Source organism: Mirounga leonina, unplaced genomic scaffold (genome assembly GCF_011800145.1).
Source record: "Mirounga leonina isolate KUSES-001 unplaced genomic scaffold, KU_Mleo_1.0 Mir_454, whole genome shotgun sequence".
NCBI classification, from domain to species: domain Eukaryota; kingdom Metazoa; phylum Chordata; class Mammalia; order Carnivora; family Phocidae; genus Mirounga; species Mirounga leonina.
In genome coordinates, this window is record NW_023270763.1 from 17646841 (window position 1) to 17663596 (window position 16756).

At 59.5% G+C, this 16756-nt stretch overlaps 2 protein-coding genes across 8 annotated transcripts; both read left to right on the plus strand.

The window, feature by feature from the left end:
* The first annotated feature begins 1356 nt into the window (after positions 1-1356).
* Positions 1357-9104, plus strand: SPNS1 (sphingolipid transporter 1 (putative)). 3 transcript variants are annotated; one of them, XM_034989005.1, is made up of 13 exons: positions 1357-1444; positions 1679-1946; positions 2044-2109; positions 3751-3887; positions 5000-5151; positions 5268-5334; positions 6152-6297; positions 6613-6768; positions 7064-7253; positions 7626-7691; positions 7927-8025; positions 8364-8535; positions 8824-9104. In XM_034989005.1, exons 2-13 carry the CDS (start codon positions 1706-1708, stop codon positions 8916-8918), a joined length of 1587 nt encoding a protein of 528 aa, XP_034844896.1. In that variant the 5' UTR covers positions 1357-1444; positions 1679-1705; the 3' UTR covers positions 8919-9104. The 3 variants fall into 3 exon arrangements, with proteins under 3 accessions (XP_034844896.1, XP_034844898.1, XP_034844897.1); XM_034989007.1 differs by having other exon boundaries at positions 2056-2109; XM_034989006.1 differs by having other exon boundaries at positions 1370-1946.
* A 379-nt stretch (positions 9105-9483) lies between these two features.
* Positions 9484-14680, plus strand: LAT (linker for activation of T cells). Of its 5 annotated transcripts, XM_034989012.1 has the most exons (12): positions 9484-10172; positions 10344-10371; positions 10465-10499; positions 10769-10856; positions 11002-11054; positions 11149-11178; positions 11263-11323; positions 11415-11509; positions 12905-12967; positions 13088-13150; positions 13281-13376; positions 13503-14680. In XM_034989012.1, exons 1-11 carry the CDS (start codon positions 10079-10081, stop codon positions 13355-13357), a joined length of 687 nt encoding a protein of 228 aa, XP_034844903.1. In that variant the 5' UTR covers positions 9484-10078; the 3' UTR covers positions 13358-13376; positions 13503-14680. The 5 variants fall into 5 exon arrangements, with proteins under 5 accessions (XP_034844903.1, XP_034844902.1, XP_034844901.1 ...); XM_034989011.1 differs by having other exon boundaries at positions 11149-11323; XM_034989010.1 differs by lacking the exons at positions 12905-12967; positions 13088-13150; positions 13281-13376; positions 13503-14680 and having other exon boundaries at positions 11415-12874.
* Positions 14681-16756: the final 2076 nt, after the last annotated feature.

The following is a 16756-nucleotide window of genomic DNA, read 5'->3' on the forward strand; positions in this document are numbered from 1 at the left end:
ATTTCCTCTTATGTCATCAACCACAGCAAGTAGAACAAAAGCTGGGCTCCAGTTTAAACCAATAGACCTGTACAGATATATTTATTTATCTGACCTTAAAGGAACTTTATTCAAGAGATCCATCAGATTGAAAAAAACACCTGTCCCCAGAGAAGAGCTAAATATTTTTCCCATCTGGCAAAACCAATTAGCATCAAAATATTTGCCTTTATTTCTTTTTTAAAAGATTTTATTTATTGGGCACCTGGGTGGCTCAGTTGGTTAAGCGTCTGCCTTCAGCTCAGGTCATGGTCCCAGGGTCCTGGGATCCAGCCCTGCTCAGGCTCCCTGCTCAGTGGAGAGCCTGCTTCTCCCTCTCCCTCTGCCCCTGCCCCACCCCCCCGGCCCCCACTCGTGCTCTCGCTCTCTCACTCTCGCTCTCTCTCAAATAAATGAATAATGAGAGAGAGCGAGAGTGAGAGAGCACAGGCGGGGGGAGCAGCAGAGGGAGAGGGAGAAACAGGCTCCCCGCCCAGCAGGGAGCTCCACGCAGGGCTCAATCCCAGAACCCTGGGATCATGACCTGAGCTGAAGGCAGGCGCTTAACCGACTGAGCCACCCAGGTGCCCCGGAAGTATATTAATTTTATTTCGAGTGTACGGTTATTACTGCAGCTTGGAGATTGGAGCGGGGGGCACTAAAGAACCACTCCAAGCTATCCTTTGGTGCCAGGGCTCTGTGGTCTCGGAGTCCAGTCCCGCAGCTAGGAGAATCCCAGAGGAGACCACTAGAGGGCGCAAGGGCTTCAGTCTCCGTCGGAGGCGAGGAAAACCCGGTCCAGACGGGGCGTGTGGGGTCTGGGACCCCCCCTGCAGTGTCCAGGGGGAAGCTCAGGAGTTGACAGGCAGCTGGCTTGGGGAATCCGAACCATAGGGACGGGGCCGTTCCAGAGGCCGCTGTTCAACGTCCATTCATTCAACGCTTCCTGAGCGTGTCTGAAGCCCAAACCCGACACCGAGGAAGGGCAATCGCCGAGAGCGAGAACCGATCGTTGGCATGTCTGGAGATAAACTACTTCCAGAACCGTTTACGATTCCATTATCTCGTTTGATCTCGTTTGATAAGAAGTGTGCCCAGTGGGAGCTGCAGATAAGCAAGCCGAGATTCGGAGGGCTGGGCGACTGCACCGGTTCATCGCGACTCCCTGCGGGAACGCAGGCGGAACGGGCGCGGCTCGGGGACCTTCCCCGGTTGCCCTGGCGACCGGCCGGCAGTCACGTGACGGGGGAGCCGGCGGCCGCCGCGCCTCCGTAGTCGGGCGGCGGTCACGTGTCGAGGGCTTGCCCGAGGTGGTGTCGGCCCCCGGGGCTCCAGCGTCACATGACCGGCTCCAGGACAACATGGCGGCGGCTGTAGTGCGGCGGCGGGGCTGAGCGACCGTGGTTGCAGCGGGCTCCTACCAGGGGTGAGGGGAGGCCCGGGCCTGGGCAGGGGGCGTCGGCCCTCCCCACCCCGCTCCTGTCCCCGGCGTCCCTCGCCGCGCGCTGTGTCTGCCGGGACGGGGAGGCATGACAGGCAGGGTCCGGGTTCCATCCCAGCCGTGCTCCGTGCTTCCGGGCAAGCACCTGCGGGCGTCTGGGCGCACCTCCCTCGCCTGGGTTCCCTCCTTCCTCCTTTCTCCAGCCTCCTCCCCTCGCAGGTGGGATCGTCGGTAGGACCGGGGACCATGTCCGGGTCCGACACCGCGCCCTTCCTCAGCCAGGCGGATGACACGGACGACGGGCCCGTGCCCGGCACCCCGGGGTTACCGGGGTCCCTGGGGAACTCGAAGTCCGAGGATCCCGAGGTCCCGGACCGGGAGGGGCTGCAGCGCATCACCGGCTTGTCTGCGGGCCGTTCGGCTCTCATAGTGGCCGTGCTGTGCTACATCAACCTCCTCAACTACATGGACCGCTTCACGGTGGCTGGTACTGACTGCTGGGAGGGACGTCAGACTAGGGGAAGGGAGGGGGGGTCCCGGAGGTGGGGCTGCCTCGCCGAGCCCATCCCGAGTCTTCTTACCAGGCGTTCTTCCAGACATTGAGCAGTTCTTCGACATCGGAGACAGCAGCTCTGGCCTCATCCAGACCGGTGAGTGGAGGTCCCTTTCGGGCACAGTAGCTTTTCTTCCTTTTCTGCCCCAAATGGGGTTACCTGCCGGCATGCCTGGGGCCTCGTTAATAGAGGTAGGGTGGCCAGATTTAGTGGAGCGGGGAGATGGCCCTTCTTCTGCTCTGGGCTGTCCTGCTCGGTTAGGATACCACATTTTAAAAGGCAGTCAGTTTAGTGTAATGGTTCAGACAGACCTGGGTTTAAATCTCAGCTTTCCGCTTAGTGTGATGTTAGGCAAGGCCCTCAATCTCTCTAAGCCTCACTTTCCTTGTCGGTGAGATGGAACCAGTAGTAACCCAGAGCACCTCAGAGGGCTGATGTGAGGATTATATGCAAATTAATTAATGCCTGTAAAGTACGTGGTACTGTGTAGGGAGCATGGTAGACACCCGATAAATAATGGCAGAAGGGGGTGTCTGGAATGGGGAGAGTTGAATTTTACTTGTTCGGAACCTTGGGATTTATGGGAGAGGCAAAGCCAAGGCCAAATTCTCTTTTCCTTCCTTTTTTCCTTCATTCACTTCTCGAACATTTCTGCGCACTTACTCTGTGCCAGGCCCTGGAGGAAGAGGTGATAACATGCACAGAACTTGGCCAAGACCTTTTACGCCCATCTAATCCTTCCATCAGCCAAAGAGTTGGTGGTGGTATTATTTTATGGAAAAGTAGGTAGTACTGTCTACATTTTTATAGAGAAACTGAGGCTTAGAGAAGAGTTCAGGCTTGCCCGGAGTCACACAGCAAGTGAGAGGAGAGGAGTTTGAGATAAGATCTCGAAGGGTTCTTTGCTCTGCCCCAGGCCAGAAAAAGGACCTCGAGGTATTTAAGGCAAAGTCTAGAGGAACGAGAATGGGATCGTAGATCAAGGTCTGCAAAGCTTTAAAAAGTTGAGTTAGAGGAGGAGTAAGTCTTTGGCAGTGCCATTCCCTTTTTCATTCAACGCATGTTTACCGAGCACCTGTTTTGTGCGATGCCGTGTATTCAGTGATGGAAACACAGCCGTGACCAATACAGGCTAAGCCCGTGTCTTCATGGAGCTGACAAGCTGACATTCTACTGGGAATGACAGGGCACCAGTCCTTAAAAACCTAAACTAGTAATGAGATTATTTTTTGGTAGGAGTATTTTGTAAAAGAAAACAGAGTAATTGTGATAAAGAGAGATTGAATACGTGGGGGTCGGGAAGGTATCTGAGCTGGAACCTGAAGGTTCTTTGACACTCAGGGGAGAGGAGAAATGTTCCAGGCGGGAGGACAGTGGGTGCCAAAAGTCCGAAGATCATATTGGGCTTGGCAGCGGGGCCACCGGGATGCAGAGAAGGGAGAGTGCATGAGCACAAGATTGGAGAGGTAGGAAGGGGCTAGATCAGGTAGCGCCTCGCGGGCCATGGTCCGGAGTTTGGATTTTGTTCTTGGCTGGATGGGAGGAAGTGATGGGTCAGCCATTCATTCCACGATGGAAGGTTTGAAAGATGCCAAAGATGGGGCTGGACTTCTCTGGCTGGAAGCTCTGGTAGTTTCAGGGTTGGGAGTTAATCCTGGCCCCCTTGCCCTCCCTGAGCTGGGGTCAGGGTGGGCCAGGGGTCCTGGGGCCGGGCTGTGACTCTCTGCTTCCCCTCAGTGTTCATCTCCAGTTACATGGTGTTGGCACCTGTGTTTGGCTACCTGGGTGACAGGTACAATCGGAAGTATCTCATGTGCGGGGGCATTGCCTTCTGGTCCCTGGTGACACTGGGGTCGTCCTTCATCCCCAGAGAGGTGAGGCCCCCCCACTACCCATCAGTCTTCACTGCTGCTCTTTGGAATCATTGCAGCCTGGGCCTGGGGAGCTTCTGCACCTCCCCGGGTCCGTGCCATCCTATATCCCCTGCTTGCCTGAATTAATCTGCCTACCCCAGCCTCTCCCCTGGTCTTCTAGAACATTCTTTTGTCCCTCACCCCCTTTCCCCCGACCATTGACTCCTTCTACGCCACACCTCAGCACTCACAGTTCTGTACCACAGAAAGACCTTACCTGGACTATCTGTTCTCCTTCTTCTCCTTCCTCGTCAGACTTCCCACAAGACCCCCCTGACCCAGCTCCAGTCTGGGTGAAGGAGCAGCCAGGGAGAGGCTCTCACTTTGCTTGCACTTCCTCTCCTCCCACTCACCCCGGAATACTGCCGGCCAACCTGCCCCCACCACTCCATTGCCAAAGTCAACAGCGACCTTTTGGTTGCTAAATGGAGCTCCTACTTCCTAATCCTGCTCTTGCTAGATCTCCTAGGAGCCTTTGGCTCTATTGACCCCCTTCTTCCTTCCGGAAACTCTCTTCTGACTTCAGTGATGCCGCATATGCCACTCTTCTGGTTTTCCTCCTGCCTCCCCGGCTATTGCTTCTTTGCTGTGTTGCGCCCTCCTCTGTTCCTACTCTCTGCCCTGGAAGTCTGTCCCTAGCTGCAGGCACTGCATACGTACTCTCCGTGGGTGATCCTACCCTGTCCTTAGCCTCAGGTGTCTTTGGTAGACAAACCTCTGCCTAAGATCCTTATTCACCACTGGGGTGTCTTGGGTGATAGAAGTCAAGATTTATTTTGCACCTCCTGGGTGCAGCATGTTGAATAGAACTTGTATTGTCCAATCCTGGCGATAGTTATGTGAGCAAGTTATTATTTTCCCCCTTTTGCAGATGAGGAATCTGAGGCTCAGAGAGGTTAAGTTGCTTTCTCAAAGTCACAGCTAGTAAGTAGTGGAGCCAGGATTCAGGCTCAGGTCTGTCAAGCTCAGGCCTCCCCCGCCATCCCTGCCGCCTCTCCAGAGCTGGCTGGCGAGGGAGGCTGGGAGGCTTGCTGCAGGGTGGGGTGCCACCTCCCCCATGTTTCGTTTCCCAGCGATTCTGGCTGCTCCTCCTGACCCGGGGCCTGGTGGGGGTTGGGGAGGCCAGTTACTCCACCATCGCGCCCACCCTCATCGCTGACCTCTTCGTGGCAGACCAGCGGAGCCGGATGCTCAGTGTGTTCTACTTTGCTATCCCGGTGGGCAGGTGAGTGGGCCTTGGACCTGGCGGGGGGCGGGGGGCGGAGCACGGGAGGCAGAAGGACCTGGCGTGGGGCAGGACTGACCAGCTGTCCCCTCTCCTCTCCCATCCCCTTTCCCCAGTGGTCTGGGTTACATTGCAGGCTCCAAAGTCAAGGATGTGGCCGGGGACTGGCACTGGGCTCTGCGGGTGAGTGTGGACACAGCCTGGGGGAAGGTCAGCAATGTTCTCATCGATTCTCCCTTTCTTACCTTCAGATACCCACCCCTTTTAAGGCAGCGTTCACTCTGCCAAGCCTGTGTAGGAAGCCTGGCTGCCCTTACCACGAGCCATGTGCTAGACAGAACTCTTGGTTGTGGGAGACAGGCGCCCCGTAAAACTGTAAGCCCCCAAATGGGACTCTGATGGCTCTTGTAATGGAGAGTCCCAGGGTGAGCTTCAGGTAAAGCTGGATCCAGGACTCCCACTTCATCACAGGAATTCAGTCATCCTTTTTCTCAGCTCTACTTTCCTCTGTATTAATTTCATTCTCAAGCAAGTGAAAGCTCCATGCATTTATCTTCCCGTTTAGAAACTTCGGCACCCTGGATCCTTGAGCAATAGTCCTGGATGGTATCTGATTAGATGTACGTGGGTCACATGCCCGGCACTGAATCAATCACGGAGGCCAGGGAGGTTAACATGACTCTTGTCGGCCAAGTCTGGGCTACAAACCCCGCCCTGTTTGAACCGCATGGATTAAGAGAAGTGGGGGGAGTCGTTTCCCAAAAGGAAATTAGGGCGCTGTTACCAAAGAGGGAGAAGTTAGGCTTGCAGAAACAGGCGCCCTTGGTGGCATTTGCCCCTCCCTCGGAATGCAGGCTCAGTGCCCGCCCGTGAGCAGATAGCTGCCAGGGATTTGAGGCCTTGGGGCCTGAGTTGCCTTTATACACCCTCACTTTCTCCCAGCCCCAGGGGTTCAGTGTGTCGCTGTCTGTGCCTGTCCTGAAGCCCACTCTTTCCCCAGGTGACTCCAGGTCTAGGGGTGGTGGCTGTTCTGCTGCTGTTCCTGGTAGTACGGGAGCCGCCAAGGGGAGCTGTGGAGCGCCACTCGGACTCCCCGCCCCTCAGCCCCACCTCCTGGTGGGCAGATCTGAGGGCTCTGGCAAGAAAGTGAGTTTAGTGCCATTCTAGCCCGACATCTGAGGTCCCCTGGGGGAGGCCCTGCTGTTGGGTTTGAGGTTTACAGGAGAGTGGTTGGTCTCGGTTTTCTGTCCGCTGGCCGGCCCCCCAAGGCCAGGCGTTCAGTCACCACTGCCCCCTTGTGGCAGCTGCTTGAATTACAGGCTCAGATCCGGGGGAGCCAAGACGGCTTCCATAGCTAGTGTCCTGACCTTACTAAAATAAGCCAGGGAGGGAGAGGAGAGGTCCCCTACCCTGACACCTCAGGAGTGTCAGTCTGACTTCCTCCCTCCCAACTGTCTGCAGTCCTAGTTTCATCCTCTCTTCCCTTGGCTTCACGGCTGTGGCCTTTGTCACGGGCTCCCTGGCCCTTTGGGCTCCTGCGTTCTTGCTGCGTTCCCGTGTGGTCTTGGGGGAGACCCCACCCTGCCTTCCTGGAGACTCCTGCTCTTCCTCTGACAGGTACCAGATGGGGGCGAGGCTAGGTGGCCTGCAGGTGGCAGGGGATGGAGTGGAGAGAGTCATTGATTCAGACTCAGGCTACTTCCTGTCCCAGTGTCAGTTTCCTGGGCTGGGAAATAGGTGATGGATGGGCTGATTTCTTCCTCTTGGAGCTCTATGACCCATGGGGTCCTGGATAGACCTGAGTTGTGAGGGTGGCTGGGATGGACCATCTTCTTCTCCAGGCTGTGGGGGTGAGGCAAGGGGGCTTTGCAGGCAGAGGGACTGGCCCCCATGCCCCTCCCCCTGCCCCCAGCCTCATCTTTGGGCTCATCACCTGCCTGACCGGGGTCCTGGGTGTGGGCCTGGGCGTGGAGATCAGCCGCCGCCTCCGCCGTTCCAACCCCCGGGCTGACCCACTGGTCTGTGCTGCTGGCCTCTTGGGCTCCGCGCCCTTCCTCTTCCTGTCCCTTGCCTGTGCCCGTGGTAGCATCGTGGCCACCTATGTGAGTAGCCAGCAGCTGTCAAAGGGGGTGTTCTGGGTCTGGCGTGCACTGGGGTAGGACTGGGGTGCACTGGGGCAAGACTGGGGTCAACCAAGGTGGTGGTTTGGAGACAACTTGAACCGAATGCCTGGTTTTGATTCTTAGTTCTGGCTCTTCCCAGCTGTGTGACATTGGGCAAGCAAGTTAACCTCTCTGTGCTCAGTTTCATCATCTGTCAAATAGGAATAATAGCTTTGTCTCACAGGGGTGTTCTGAGGATTAAATTAGTGAATAGATGGGCCTAGTACGCAGTATACCCTCCATGTGTTCGGTCTTCTTGTGATGAGACCACCCCCCACCCCCCCACCCTGGTCTTGCCCTCCATCCCCCCAGATTTTCATCTTTATTGGAGAGACACTGCTGTCCATGAACTGGGCCATTGTAGCTGACATCCTGTTGGTAAGTAAGTGGGTCACTGCAGGGTTAGCCCAAAGGCTGACGGGAGCAAGGAGTGGGGGCAGGAGGCCTCGCTTGCCTTCCTTGTAGCCTTCACCGCTTTTTCAAAACCCAAACCCAGACTGACTTAAGAGTCAGCCCCAGATGGGCCTGTAGTCTGGGCCTTCACCCCACTCACATCCCTGAGCTGGGGTTCCCTCTGGCCCTGTCCTTGCACTCTGCCCCCTTCTCTCCCCAGTACGTGGTGATCCCCACACGTCGTTCCACTGCCGAGGCCTTCCAGATTGTGCTGTCCCACCTGCTGGGCGATGCTGGGAGCCCCTACCTCATTGGCCTGGTGAGCACCGCCCCTCGGGTGGGCCTGGGGTGGGGATCGGGGGACCCTGTGTTCCTGACACCAGCCCCCGGCCTGAGCTGGGGCTGCCTTAGCAGGAAGGGCTGACCCCAGTGAGGTGTCTGTGCTCTGTGCCAGGCCCCACTCCCCCCTCACCTTGGGCCGTCAGCCAGGCAGGCAGCGTTTCGTCTTTGCATGTTCCACAGTGAGGCCACGGGGCTTTCCCTGGTCCTCCAGACCACCCCTCTCTGCTGGTCCCTGACTTCTTTGTTCTTCTGGAGCTCGGGGGATCCCTCTCCGTGACTCATGCTCCTGACTTTCCTTTTCTTGTCTCCCTGCAGATCTCCGACCACCTCCGCCGGAACTGGCCACCCTCCTTCTTGTCCGAGTTCCGGGCCCTGCAGTTCTCGCTCATGCTCTGCGCCTTCGTTGGGGCTCTGGGTGGGGCCGCCTTCCTGGGCACCGCCATCTTCATCGAGGGGGACCGCCGGTGGGCCCAGCTGCATGTGCAGGGTGAGTGGGGCCTTCCCTTTGTCCGCCCGTGGCTCCCCACCCGACTTCACGATACTACCTGCTTGTCCATCTGTCCATCTGTCCCGGCCTGTGTGCTCGGCCTCTCTCAGCCCACAGCCCTTCCCACGGTCAGCTTTGGGTCTGCCTGTCCACCGAGCTGACGTCCCACCGTGCCCCCAGCTCTGGTGGCTCTGCTGCCCTGTCCACTTTCCACTGCCTCTCGGTCCCCTCCCTGGCTTTGTGTCTCTCTGTCCATCCAGCCCTGGCTCTGACCTCTCCCCCCGGCAGGTCTGCTGCGTGAGGCAGGGCCAACAGACGACCGAATCGTGGTGCCCCAGCGAGGCCGCTCCACCCGGGTCCCCGTGTCCAGTGTGCTCATCTGAGGGGCCGTTGCTCACCAGCCTGCATACCTACCACCGCTGGCCTGGGCCCACCCGGAAGGAGCCCAGGCCCAAACCCTCGGCCTGGCCCAGCTTCTAGGAGTGGCCTTGGGCCACGTTCCAGCTTCCACACACTACACAGACAGCAGCCAAGGGCGGGGGGGTGGAGGGGGCGGTGGTGGGTCTGGGGTGGCGGCGGGTCCAGGAGGGGGGTTCCCCTCCCCTGGAGCAGCCCCAGGGGCTTGGTGCTATTTGTAACTGAATAAAATTTGTAGCCAGAGCCCGAGTGCCTGCCTGAGTCTCTCTGGGTGTTACTGACCCCTGACTGGTAGGCTGCCGGGGATGCCCCCTCCCTAGGCACAGGACTCCCGGGGCTGTGGGGTCGCTCCTGTGGGACCTTCGGCAAATCCCTGTCCTCCTGGGCCGGGCGAACAAGAGCGTGGAGGGAGCTAGCTCAGTGTGACCGTGAGTCACGCCCGTGGTTCCCCTGGAGCCCGCCCCTCTTGGCAGGCCAGCCAGGGTAAGGTGGGGTGGGCACTGCCCCGCGCCCCCCCCCCCGCCCGAATTCCCAGGGCCTCCCTCCTGGCTGCTGCCTGGAGCCGGGGCTGTGGAGGCTGTGGCTGTTGGCTGGCCTCTAAGTGTCTTGCCCTCCTTCTCCTGGTGGGAGTTGCTCCTTGTCCTGGAGGCCAGCAGACCCCTTGTGAGGGCCTTGGGGGTGGCTCCTCAGGCCTCTTCCTCCCCCTCCTCACTGGCTGGGTGGGGGTGGGAAGGGGGCGGGCGCACCCAGCCGGGGCCGATGATTTCCTGCCCTCGTCGGGGCTCACCACAGCTTCCTGCCGCAGGCGGGCAGGCACTGGGGAACAGCAGGCGCCTAGCCGAGGGGCAGGTAGGGCTGGGGCGCAGGGGCTGCGCAGGGGTGACCGGCAGCCCAGAGCCTGGCCGGACCGCCCTGGGATCTCCGGTCTTCCCCAGCCAGCGCTGACCCCCTGCGCCGTCCAGCAAGGGGAGGGGGCCCAGGGAGGGCCCAAGGAGGGCACAGCTGCCCCCCACCCAGACTTCCAGGCTGGTGCCCACTGGGCTCCCGCACCCCCGCTGGCCCAGCCCTCACCGTGCAGCGGCTTGGCCCTTGAGGGCGGGCGGTGGGCCCCAGCTCTCTCCCGCAGATGGAGGCTGTCGTCCTCATCCCCTGCGTGCTGGGCCTCCTGTTGCTGCCCCTGCTGGCTGTAGCCTTGTGCGTGCGCTGCAGGGAGCTGCCCGGTGAGTGGGGGCTGCCCGGGGCACAGCTGCAGGGGTATCCGGCCCTCCTTGACCCCTCGCTCCCTCTTAGCCATCCCTAACTCTGCCCTGCGTGCCTGGGACCCGAGGGCCCTGCACTCCCGCCCTCTCCCCGTCACCCCTCGTCCTGCCTCACTGTCTTCTCTTCCCCAGGCTCTTATGACACTGCGGCCTCTGATAGGTGAGTGGCCCGTGGGCCCTGTGTGGCCCCGGGGACTGGGACGGGAGCTGGGGGCGTCTCCGGGCTCTGACCAAGCTGTGTCTCTCCTTCCAGCCTGACCCCAAGCAGCATTGTGCTCAAACGGCCTCGTGAGTACAGAGGGTCCCCTTCCTCGGGCATAGGGGAGAGGGTCCCTTGGTGTGTGAGAGAACATGTGCCTTTGTTCAGGTCCCCCCCCCCCCCCCAGTGGCTGCCCACATGGCCTTGACCTGAGCTGGGGACGGGGAGGGAGATGGGTCTCCTAGGGCCTGTCCAGGGCATGGGACGGTTCATGGGGTTAGTCTGTCCATGGAGGCCTCCGTGAGGACAGGGGCGAGATGTCAGGTCTCATTCCTTGAGCTTGGTCCTGTGTCCTCAGCCACGGTCGTGCCCTGGCCATCAGCCACCTCCTACGCTCCTGTTACCTCCTACCCACCCCTGAGCCAGCCGGACCTGCTCCCTATCCCGTAAGTGGCATCCCCGCTCCCAAATTCCCCCTCTTTCCCCCCTTCACCTCTGTAGACTGGCGGGGGGGGGGGTCTCTTTTCCCGGTTGCAACCCCTGTTGCCCCAGAGCCCCACCCAGGCATGACCTCTGACCTTTGACTGCCAGGAGGTCCCCACAGCCCCACCGCATGCTATCTTCCCGGCCGGACTCAGCTGGTGGTAAGTGCGGAGCCAGGGCTCAGAGGGCTGGGGCTGGGCAGGGGATGGATCCCACCCGAGCTGACCCAGCTTCCCTCTTGCTCGCTCTCTGAAGCCAACAGTGTGGCAAGCTACGAGAACGAGGGTACGTCTGGGGCCCCAGGTGCCCCGCTTGCAGGCAGGCTAGGGCCTGGCCCGGGCCCCGCTGATCGCCGTGTCGCTACCCCAGAGCCCGCCTGTGAGGACGAGGACGAGGACGAGGAGGAGGACTATCACAATGAGGGCTACCTGTGAGCGGCCAGGCCGGGGCCGGGGGTCGGGGGGCTGGAGGGGGCCGTGGCCCGGGGGCCCTCACTGACCCGCCCCCCGACTGCCCCTCAGGGAGGTGCTTCCCGACAGCACGCCAGCCACTAGCAGTGCTGTGCCACTGGCTCCTGTGCCCAGCAACCCTGGCCTCCGAGACAGCGCCTTCTCCAGTGAGCCAGCCATTCCCGACTCTGGGCGCGACCCCTTCGCGCTTCCCTGTCCCGCGATTCCCCTGACCGCTCGCCGCCCCCCCCCCCCCACGCCTCTCCTCTCTCTCTCTCCAACACCTATCCCTCAGGGTGGACTTCTGCTCAGCTCCTCTGAGTTCCTCACTTTTTCTGGCCTCTTTCCTGTTCCGTTGTCTTTCCCTTTTATTGCCTGCGCGCTTTCTTTGACTTCACTTTTCTTCTCTTGTCTCTCCCACTGGAAGCTCTTTCTTGGTCTCTGGTGTTCCTTTCTCATAGCCTCCTGTCTGGTTTCACGGAGGCCGCGTCAGCTTGTCGCTCTCCAAGGACATTGATTATAGCCACTCTGCTGTGGGAGCCGGGGGGGTTTGGGAAGTTTTCTTCTGCTTCCGGCATCATTTCGGTTTCCTTTGAGCTGCTTTTCTCCCTTCATGTTGGTCTCACGCTGCCTGTTAGAGGCTGCCTTCCGTGTCTGGTTTTCCGTCCCTGTCCTCGTTCTCCGTACCTGTTCCACCCTGGCTTCCTCTGCCCGTGTGGGTGCCCACTGCCGTCTGTGCTAGTGCTTCTTTTCATTCATGGACTCATCGTCCCTCCCTCCAGCTCAGGAGGCAGCATGAGGGTAAGAGCCGACGTTGTCGGGGGCCAACCACCTGCCCTCCTAAGAGCGCTTCGTGTGTTAACTTATTAAACCCCACAATGCCCGGGTGCTGTTGAGCCCATCTCTCCCCCTCCTGTGCCTCGGTTGTCCCGACTGTACGACAAGAGGGATCATTTATTTAACAGACACTCGGCGGCACTTACCGTAGGACAGGCCCCCTTTCGATACTCTCTGCATTAGTTCTCACAACAGCCCTGGGAGGCGGGGGCCGTCGCCCACCCTCTCTTCCTGATGAGAACACCGAGGCCCAGAGGCGTTAGGTATCTCGTGTGAGGTTACATGACTGTGAGCGCCGGAGCCGGACTTGAACCTGGGCCCTCTGGCTCCAAAGCCTGCCTCATCCACGACCCCCCTCGTGGGGAAACAAGTGCGCATTAAAGGCCAAGATGGCACCCATGGCGACAGGTGCTGACAGGGCCAGGGGGGCAACAGCACCCGGTACTCGTGGTGTCACCCCAAGCCTCGGCGCCGAGCCGCTCTCCGGGGGGACACGCCGGGGCCTGCCGTCCGCCCTCTCCCACAGTCCCACTCCCTCTCATCAGCTCTGGCCAGGTTGCCCTACTTCGTGCTGGCACAAAGGCCTCTGTGGGCCCCCCTGGGGCTGGCTGTGGGGCGGCCTCTGGGATCTGTGGGGGGGGGGTGGTTTGGGGCTGGGACGCCGTGGGGGTCTGTGCTCAGGGGGGCCCTGGGTGACAGTGCTGGGGGCCCTGCTTCTCCTACAGTGGAGTCGGGGGAGGATTATGTGAATGTCCTCGAGAGCGAGGAGAGTGCAGACGTGTCTCTGGGTGAGTGGCCGGTGCCCTCTGGGGTCCCCCCCCCCCCACCCTGCTGTGGCCCTCTTTCTGAGTGTCCTGCTCTCTTCACCCTCCACGTGGCCGCCCCCCCTTCTGCTCTGCCCCCTGCAGATGGGAGCCGGGAGTATGTGAACGTGTCCCAGGAGCTGCCGCCCATGGCTAGGACCGAGCCTGGTGTGTGCTGGGCTGGGGGAGGGGATGGGGGGGCGGGGGTGGCAGAAGCTCTGGGAGCCCGCCAGGGGGTGGGGGGAAGGGGGGACCGGGACGGTCTGTGAGCTGAAGACCTCCCTCCCTCCCCTCCCAGCCATCCTGAGCTCCCAGAAGGTGGAGGAGGAGGACTACGAAGAGGAAGAGGGAGCTCCAGATTATGAGAATCTGTAGGGGCTTAACTGAGGGTCCGGTGAGAGGCCCCGCCCGCCCCGCCCCGCCCCCCCAGCCCTATCCTCTGACTCCTTCGGGGAGCCCTCTGAGCCCTGCTGACCTCCTGACTTCGAAACCCCTTCCTTCCCCTGCCCTGTTGTTTCAGCATGAAGCCATGCCTGTCCTGGAACCAACCTCTCCTGGGAGCCCTGAGCTGGGCAGCCGGCAGGGCTCTGGGGGGTCCCAGTGGCACCCCGCCCTGACTCCAGCCTGAGATCAGTCTGAGACTCTCCCCCTAACTTATTGTCACTTTGGGGTCCAGCCTGTGTGCCCCCAACACTGCACCTTCTGACGCAGCCTGAGAATGAACTACCCCGGCCCCAGCCCTATTCTGCAGTAGAATAAAGGCTGACGTGGTCTGTAGCGCTCTTGCTTTTGGGGGGCCTGGTGGGTGAGAGTCCGTGTGAGGGGGGGCTGTGCCCGAGCGCCCGTGTGGGAGTGTGTGTATGCACGAGCCTGTGTGTGTGTCTGGGGGTCTCCATCCCCCACCCCGGGGCCGCTGCGCTCTGGAAGGTCCTGACCCGGGACTGGGAGTGGCCGAATGGTGGCAGGGACACGGCTCTGGCACTCGGGCGTGAGGCATGTCCGACCCAGGCTGCCACTTCTGGGCTTTGGTGCATCCCCCCATGAGACAGTCCATGGACGCAGCTGGGATGATGGGGGGGCAGGGCCGGGGGGAGCCCCGGGTGCCGTGTGGATGCCTAGAGCTTCCCCCCCCCCGCCCTCAGTTTCTCCATCTTTAAAACAAGGGGACGGACTGGACCCCGGGCAATTGAAAGGTAATGTGCAGTGCAGCCATCCTGACCTTGGTGTGCAGATGACTCCCTTGGAGGTCTGGCTAAAATGCCGATTCCAAATGAGTAGGTCTGGGATGGGGCCTGAGAGTCTGCGTTTCAAAGGAGCTACCAGAGGCTTCTGACAGCTCTGTTCCGGGAACCACACTCTGAGCAGCTTCTGGTGGATGCCTCGGTCACTGTGACTGGCTCTGCTCTGGGCACGTAACCTAAACCCGGGCCCCTGAGGACCGGCCCTGGGATTTGGGCAGGAAGTGTCTGGAAGGCGAAGCTCTTCTTGTTCATGGCAGTTGGTAAACTGGACGACTATATTCCTAGAGCCCCTACTTGGAGAGCCTGCCCGAGAATGAAGGTGATGTGGAGGACAGAATGGTCCAGAGGCGGACAGGGCCAGCTTCCCGTTGGAGTCCGAATTCCTGGATCCAGGCACACCTGAAGCGAGAAACCCCCTCCAGCTTCCCAGTTACGTGGGCCAATAAATTCCCAGTTGTCTTCAACCAGCTTGACTTGGGGTTTCTGTTGCATACAACAAAGTAGCCCAGAGGAATGCACAGAGTTGTCGGCGTCCTCTGTGGGCTTGAAAGGCAATAGTAACAACTTCTTCAAGCACCTGCCATGTTGCCATGCTTGTCTCGTTTAATCACTGCCATTCCCCTCTTTGCGGTTTACTGGGGGTATCCCGATTCACAGGTGGGGAAACGGGCCCAGAGAGAAGCGATTTGCCCAAAGGCACACAGCCAACGTGGTAAATCCGGGATTCCATCTGCAGCTGTTGGCCTCTGGAGTCCCTGCTGCCAAGGTCCTTGCCCTGGCTGGTTGTCCAAAGCGCCGGCTGCTCTCCAAGGGAGGCTAGTAAGGGGCCCGACTGGAGAGGTGGGGGAGGGAGGCCCGGGGAGAGGGCTGGATGGGCTGGATGTCAGCGGGCAGAGATTATTTGGAAGAAACAGACAAGGGAAGAGGCACCTTTGTGCCTGGGCCGAGGAGCAGAAAGTTTATCAAAAGGTATGTTGGTACGAGCACCTTGGAGAACAATCTAGCAGCATCAGCAGGGCTGGAGATGGTGGGTCCCTTTACCTAGCAAATTGCTGGGTATAAACCCTGAGTGAATAGCCCGCGGACTGAGGGGGCGGGTACCAGAGGCTGGGGCGGCCTTGGCCTTGCGATGGCAATGGGCAAGGGCAGACAGAGGCGATCACTGGGAGACTAGGTGGAGCACTTATAGCCTGGTCACACTGTGGGTGGATGCGCCCCAGCAGGTAAAAATGAGCACGGGGAAAAGCGCACTGGGGCAGCACCTGTCAGCACGGATAAACATCACCAAGAGAATATGGAGTGAGAACAGGAAAACAAGTTGTTTTATTTATATGAAGTTGAGAGCCTGAAAACGGGTATATCTGGTTCAGGGATACACACGTATGCAAGACAGGCAAAGCAACGAGGAATACCAAGTCCAGGGGAGAGGCAACCAGGTGGCCGAGTGTGCAGAATGGTTGGGAAGGCATTCAGGAAGGCCTCAGTGATAAGTACTGTCTTACTCTTAAGCAGGGTTGGGTTTGCAACTGTTTGAAATATTATTCTCTTAAGTGTTTGCATATCTGAGCGATTTCATAATAGAGGCCGAGGCCCAAGGAGGGAATAGGTGGGGGGGGGGGGGCGGTTAGGGTAGTTTTAAGAGACAGTAAACAGGCTGAGAGTCACGGATCTGTCTGGGCCAAGCAGGTGAGTTGTATATGATGTTCCAGCCTCAGGGGCAGCATGTGCAAAGGCTCTGAGGTGGAAGCAAAGAGGAGGCTGTTGGGAATATGTACAGGAAAGGTGGTGGTAGGCTGGCTAAAGAAGGAGGGACAATGAAGAGAGGTCGTAGAATGAGATCCTTGAGAGGCCGAAGCAAGGGGCGTGACAGCCCTGCACTGTGAGGCATGGGGAAGTCCAAGGTGACTCTGGTCCTTTTCTTGGTGGACTGGGGGTAGGGGCATTCCCTGAAGCACGAAGCAGCTTCCCATTTTTGCTTCTTGGACCAGCAAGAACATGTGGCTTTGCTTCCACCAGTCGATGGGCCAGGCAGGACAGACAGTCAATGCAATGATGTCTATGGGGTTGGGGCTGGGGTATCTGAGCCCACTGGGGTGGCCAGTGGAAAGAATCCCCTTGAAGCTGGGGAGCAGAAATAAATATTTTTTTCTTGAAGTCTGTTGTCGGAGGAAAGGTCGATGTAGTGATAAGAGAGAGTGTTCTCTGGAATCACTGGGGGAGACATCTGGGTGCTTCTAGAATGGCTACCGTTATCGGTAGGCAACAGCTCTCTTGATTTGGGTTCTCTCAGAGGCAGTCCTTGAGGTGAGAGTCCTAGCGCAAGTGGTTTATTTGGGAGGTGGTCCCAAAACACTGGCAGAGGAGTAGGGGAGTGGGACAGGAAGAAGAAGGCATCCAACAAGGGTGCATTATAAAGCCAGTTACTACTGGGCCTGGGGCACGGTCCTATGACAGCACTGGGAGTCAGCGAGAGCCTGCGGGTGACACCAGAGCACGTGGGTGTGGGCCAGGCCGTCCTGGGGAGGGAGCGGGG